This window comes from Triticum aestivum, chromosome 7B (assembly GCF_018294505.1).
Source record: "Triticum aestivum cultivar Chinese Spring chromosome 7B, IWGSC CS RefSeq v2.1, whole genome shotgun sequence".
NCBI classification, from domain to species: Eukaryota; Viridiplantae; Streptophyta; class Magnoliopsida; order Poales; family Poaceae; genus Triticum; species Triticum aestivum.
This window is the reverse complement of record NC_057813.1, coordinates 225,684,069-225,690,066: the sequence shown is the minus strand read 5'-3', so window position 1 is coordinate 225,690,066 and position 5,998 is coordinate 225,684,069. Positions and strand designations below refer to the sequence as shown.

The 5,998-nt window shown below is 52.4% G+C and overlaps 1 protein-coding gene and 1 long non-coding RNA gene across 2 annotated transcripts; one reads left to right on the top strand and one right to left on the bottom strand.

Moving 5' to 3' along the window:
• Positions 1–1,028: 1,028 nt before the first annotated feature.
• LOC123159247 (uncharacterized) lies at positions 1,029–1,878 on the bottom strand. The gene is made up of 2 exons (XR_006479582.1): positions 1,718–1,878; positions 1,029–1,632 (listed from the first exon to the last, which is right to left on the bottom strand). It is a non-coding gene; the product is annotated as an uncharacterized lncRNA (long non-coding RNA).
• A 775-nt stretch (positions 1,879–2,653) lies between these two features.
• Positions 2,654–5,493, top strand: LOC123160160 (triacylglycerol lipase 2). The gene is made up of 8 exons (XM_044577971.1): positions 2,654–2,908; positions 3,003–3,113; positions 3,757–3,897; positions 3,994–4,104; positions 4,210–4,353; positions 4,463–4,503; positions 4,607–4,686; positions 4,786–5,493. Exons 1-8 carry the CDS (start codon positions 2,738–2,740, stop codon positions 5,202–5,204), a joined length of 1,218 nt encoding a protein of 405 aa, XP_044433906.1. The 5' UTR covers positions 2,654–2,737; the 3' UTR covers positions 5,205–5,493.
• Positions 5,494–5,998: the final 505 nt, after the last annotated feature.

The window sequence follows — 5,998 nt, the reverse complement described above, 5'->3', positions numbered from 1 at the left end:
CTAAAGTTTGGTGGCAGGCACAGGAGTATATATAACATTATGATTGCTGTATGTTGTGGCAACAAAAAGAAGGGAATTGCTCCACCATTGTATGCCCCACTAGCCATGTGTGTGTGTGTGTGTGTCAGTGTGTGTTTTGCGCAATATCCTTCTGCTACAACACATATATACATGGACATCCGAAAGCAAGTCAGTCAAATTGGTTATTTCTTTTGATCCATACTATTAATTGTCGATGCTTTAGTGCTACAATGGATTCGGGGGAGTACGAAAATAATGCGAAACATAGAGTACACCGCTCCCGCGATGACACGATGTATTGCATTGTTTGACTCATTATGACACTTGGAGACCTCTAGCTTTTATACTGCATCTCAGTGTGTGGACCAGGTACTAAGCATTTGAACACGCAGCGGCATGGAGATGATTCACTCGACGTTTTGTTGCGACCTATTACAGGTGTCACTCTACAAAGGCACGTCGACATCGAAGAAAGAAGTGAGACTACTCCTTCCTGAGAGCAGCGATATGGGTCATACTACCATATAGTAGCACTATCTAAGCCGTTGGATGGCATCTATCACGCAGGTTTGGCGCATTCAATGCTCTATGTGCGATCGTGAGAAAATAGAGGAATTGGCATGGGGGCCACCGTATGATGCAGAGCTACTGTGTGAATACGGGGGACACGTGAGTCGGCCCCCGGCCAGAAACTCACGAAGCTGACGGAGTTGGACCACCGGTACTTGTACAAAGATAGGTCCTGGACCATGGTCCAGAATTTTTCTTGGCAGCCTTAAAAGGCCCATAGGGCGGGAAAAAACGAAAATACGTTGCTCCTCCCTGGTTTTATCATCTCGAAGCATCCCCCCTCCTGTTTTTTTTGTTTTTTGTTTTTTTAGAATTACCCCGTTCTCCTGTTTTGCGCGGTGCAGTTATGGCTGGCCTTTCCCGACTGATGGCTGATAGTGCGCAGGCTCTCTGGGTGAACGCATGGCATGCTGCTCTGTTGCAGTGAAAAACGAGCGTCAGAAACAGTTGGGCGATCTCATTGAAAAGTAAAAAATAAATCACGGCGATTACATAACACATGGATACACATTTTAAGCTGATTTGCGCATAACAACAGGGTACATTTTCAGGCCAACACCAGTTAACACATATTCAAACCAAGACATTTGCAGTACCACATGTCTGGTCTGACGGATCTGAATCTAATTGAGACTAGTAACTAAACACACACACAACAAACATTAGCGGTACTACTAACTCGACTTTCGACCCAAAAGCATGACACCAATGGCGCCTCTCACTTGAAATACACGACTGCCAGTGTCCGGACAGACATGCCAAGCAAGAACACAAAGAGCATCAAGATAGTGGCGAGCATGAGCAGCGCAATCCTGGAGAAATCAACAATGGTGCTGGCCTTGGCCGGGGTGACATGCTGGCATCCATTCGAAACAGAACAACCGATGAACTCTGGGACTCCTTCCTGACGCGAGCTCCGGTGTTGCAGGCTAGCAGCCCAGGAGAAGCTGGGGATGGTGGGCGCGGCAAAGACCAAGATCTAACGGAATCCAGCATAGCAGGATAAATCTCTTGCCACTCGGAAAGCCCACACTGACGAGACTGAAAAATAGAAGAACAAAAAATCAAGAACTGCACTAACGTAAAGATGAAGGACCAGATCTGAGTTTGAGATTCAGGAACTCACACTCCAAAGGATGCACCAGTAGTACCGATCACCTGGCTTTTTCCCGCATGGGGTCAGCTCGGTGCCCGGCAGCGGAGGAAGAAGAAGCGGACATGGCAGCGAAAGACCTTGCGCAATGGGGATCCAGATTGACCCGGGAGAGGATAAGGCTGTAAATAAATACAGTTGCCCGCATCGTTGCTTGTCCAGTGGGCCCACTTCGGAAGGAGATAGGCCGGACCAGGTGCTCCATATGCCGGTCCAAGAAATCTCACGTAGCAAAGACCGTACTGGGCCGAGTTAGCTGGGCCTCATAAATGACATCAGACAAACTAGTTTGCCACTATGCAGAAATGAGTGGCCGAGCTGAATACTTGGTCATATACATGCATGATTGTGCATCTCGAGGAAAACCAACCGCTGAGATAATAGTACTATATGGTAGTATGACCCATATTAAATTTTCGCTCCTTAATCATCTATCCACAACAGTACAGGAAGTGCACCCATGTAGTAGCTAGGGTTACTTGACTGGGACATATGTCGATCCCGTTTCACCATTTCAGACTGTCGATCAGTTACCTTCGGAGAGCCCGGTACAGCACTGCAGTTACACACTTGCTAGAATTTAGCAAGACCAAATAGCTTGTGGAAACGCACGTATGCTAAATAAGCGGACGTGCAGCCGTGCAAGCAAGGCAGCATGGCCGGTGCTCATCCCCAGGGCCGAGCTGAGCCAACCAGTTAAAGGTGTCGAGTCGAAGAAAGCAAGAGGAAACCATGCAGGAATCTCGTCCCGCTCACCGGCCGGCCCATCCGTTCACACGCCAGGCGCAGCCCACCTCGCCGGCCGGATCACTCGCCCTGCACTAACCTCGGTCGCCTCCATCCGCGCCACCTTGCTCGCACTTTAAATACCCCCTCGATCGCGCGCACTCGATCAGCACTATCCGCGCACCACCGCCACCACCAAGGCACAGACCACAGAGGTAGCTAGCTAGTGGAGTGGTGGACGCCCCGCCGCGCGCACGGGCAGCAAGCATGGGCCCTGCGGCGGTCATCGTGCTGATCATCCTCTGCGCCGCCGCCGCCGCCGAGGCCCGCGTCCCGGCCGGCCACCTCGCGACCAGGCGGCGCGACAGTGTTCCCGCGGGCGTGGGCGCGTGCGCGCTGGCCGTGGCCCCCTTCGGCTACCCCTGCGAAGAGCACACGGTTCGGACTGATCTTGACACAGATCGATCAGATGTTCCCGTCGTGTTAGAAGATGACCCGCCGTTGATTTATCGACCTGTTGATTGGAGTGTAGGTGACGACGGTGGACGGGTACATCCTGAGCCTGCAAAGGATACCGAGGGGGCGGCGCGCCAGCGGCGGCGGCGCGGGGCAGCCGGTGCTTCTGCAGCATGGCGTTCTCACGGTACGCGTATAGCCCCGTAGACTTCCTCCCATAAGTTAGGATCATCGGGGCATGCATGACGCCAAACACTGTTTCATGATGGATGGCGTCATGAACGCAAGCGGATGCCGCGTCGTGTGGCACAAACTTAAAAGGATGTGATCGGTGCCGTCATGCGTGCCCTTGAGTCGGTAAATTTGACAAATTTAATCTATAGGCGAAATCAAATCATAGAATGAACTATCTGTGAAACTATTTCACGCGGCTGACCTTTTTGTGTGACGCCCGACACGACGGCGCCACACTACACTGTGCAACGCCTTAGAGATAGGCGCTACACGGCCAGCATCGCACCCATGTGTTCAGAAAATTACTAAGTCAGTGTGCAGCGCCTGAGAGCTAGGCACCACACTATACAGTGTAGCGCCTAGCTCTTGGGCGTTGCACTAGTGCAGCGCCTAGCTCCCGGGCGTTGCACTAGTGCAGCGCCTGAGAGCTAGGCGCCACGGGTCAGCCGCGTGAAATAGTTTCACGGACAGTTCATTCTGTGATTTGATTTCGTCTATAGGTCAAATCTGTTAAATTTGCCCCTTGAGTCTGCACGTTTGGGACTTTGGGTGTGACACAAAAATAACGGCGCCGGGGTATGCATGCATGCATGCAGGACGGCATGACATGGCTGCTGAGCTCGCCGGAGGAATCGTTGGCGTACATCCTCGCGGACAGCGGCTTCGACGTGTGGGTGGTCAACAACAGGGGCACCAGGTGGAGCAGCCGCCACGTCTCCCTCGACTCCTACTCCCGGGTACCTACTCCTACTACAGTAGTCAAGGATGGATGGATACCCTGGCCAATTAAATTAGTTGTCCTGATTAATTAACGTTGCACCTATCGTGGGCAGAGGTACTGGGACTGGTCCTGGGACGACCTGGTGGTGAACGACATGCCGAGCTTGGTTGACTACGTCTGCAGCCACACCGGGCAGAAGCCGCACTTCCTCGGCCACTCCATGGTAAGTAAACAAGCCGTTCAGAGCTTTCTCAGTCTCGGCCCATTCCTCCTCCGTTGCTCGTGGTCGACCATGCTGCTTCTGGCACTTATGTACGTGTGTATGCAGGGGACGCTGGTGGCGCTGGCGGCCTTCTCGGAGGGCAGGACGGTGGACAAGCTCAAGTCGGCGGCGCTGCTGACCCCGGTCGCCTATCTGTCCCACATGACCACCCCCCTCGGCATACTGCTCGCCAAAGCATTCGTTGGAGAGGTACCGTACAGCTGAAATGGATGTGTGACGCATCAAATCCGGTCTTCTTCTCAACTTAATTTCTTAGTATAATCTGTGTGATTTTTGTTCCATGTTGACGACCAACCAGCTCATCACGATCCTCGGTGTGGCGGAGTTCAACCCAGTAACGTACGCCATTCATTCTCTCGCTAGTATCTTCAGTTCGGAGACTGATTAAATTCCTGCTTCTTCGGAGCTGGCTGACGCGTTGTTGCTTCATTGTTTGCTGCAGGCCGGCGGTGGCGAGCCTCTTCAAGGAACTGTGCCGCCATCCTGGAACCAACTGCTACGACCTCCTCAGAGACTTCACAGGTACCACTCCCTTAATCAATCTCAATCACTACTTTCTGCTACGCGTGCATCCATCGAGAGGTTACAGAGCTGTGCGTCCATGGCGTGTGTGTACGGCAGGGGAAAACTACTGCCTCAACAGCTCGGCCGTCGACGTCTTCCTCCAGTACGAGCCGCAGCCGACGTCCACCAAGACCATGGTCCACCTCGCCCAGACGTTCCGCGACGGCGTGCTGTCCAAGTACGACTACATGTGGCCGGGCGTGAACGTGGAGAAGTACGGCCAGCCGGACCCGCCGGCGTACAACATGTCCAACATACCGGCGGCCTTCCCGCTCTTCCTCAGCTACGGCGGCCGGGACGAGCTGGCCGACCCCGGCGACGTCGGCCGCCTCCTCGGGGACCTCCGGGGCGACGACCCCGACAGGCTCACGTTGCAGTACCTGGAGCAGTTCGCGCACGCCGACTTCGTCATCGGCACCTGCGCCAAGGACTACGTCTACAACCACGTCGTCTCCTTCTTCAACCGCTTCAACTAGCAACAAGCTCGTCTCCTACAAAGATGGGAGATTTGGAGGGTGAACAGCTACAGTTGCTGCAAGATTACGGAGAAATTACGTTTACATATAGTAGCTGTGAATATGTCAATAGTATGGAAATCTCATAATTACACCAGAGGTGATCGCTATGACTACATGCACCCGTTTATGCACAGGCTGAGAATTACCAGGCGATCCCTGAACTGAAAGTATGGCCACTCGTATAACTGTACTGCGGTGCCAAAGTTTACAAAATATATATATATATACTGGTCGTGCTATTTATTTATAGTGTTGGAGTACGATAGATCGTACTTCCTCCATCCAATTTTATTGTGCCCCCTCGCATTTTAGGTTAAAGTTTGACGACAAATTTCACTAGTGAAGCATACACTATATGTATACCACGAGAAATCTCTTTCAAACACAAATTCAGTGATATAATTTTGTGGCACACACCTCATGTTTGGTTAGTCCTGGGGATGGTCAAAATTTGACTCGTAATAGTACAATACTATAAAAAAAATGAAAGCGCTCAGTCGACTACAATGTACGCGTTACTGTCAGATGTGGATTTGCTAGCCCCGCGTGATTTGCCTTTGTTTTCGTAGTATGTACTGTATAGTCTTTCTTTTGTGTAGCAAACTATATACTGTGTAGACAGGGGCGGAGGCAGGGCGGCTGGGCGAAACCCTAGCCACCGCTGCCTGCACCTGCTCCCCGCCTTCCCCTCCCCTCGCCGCCACCAGAGGGCACCGCCGTTCGCCCAGCTGCCAGTGAGGCCTCTTATCCTT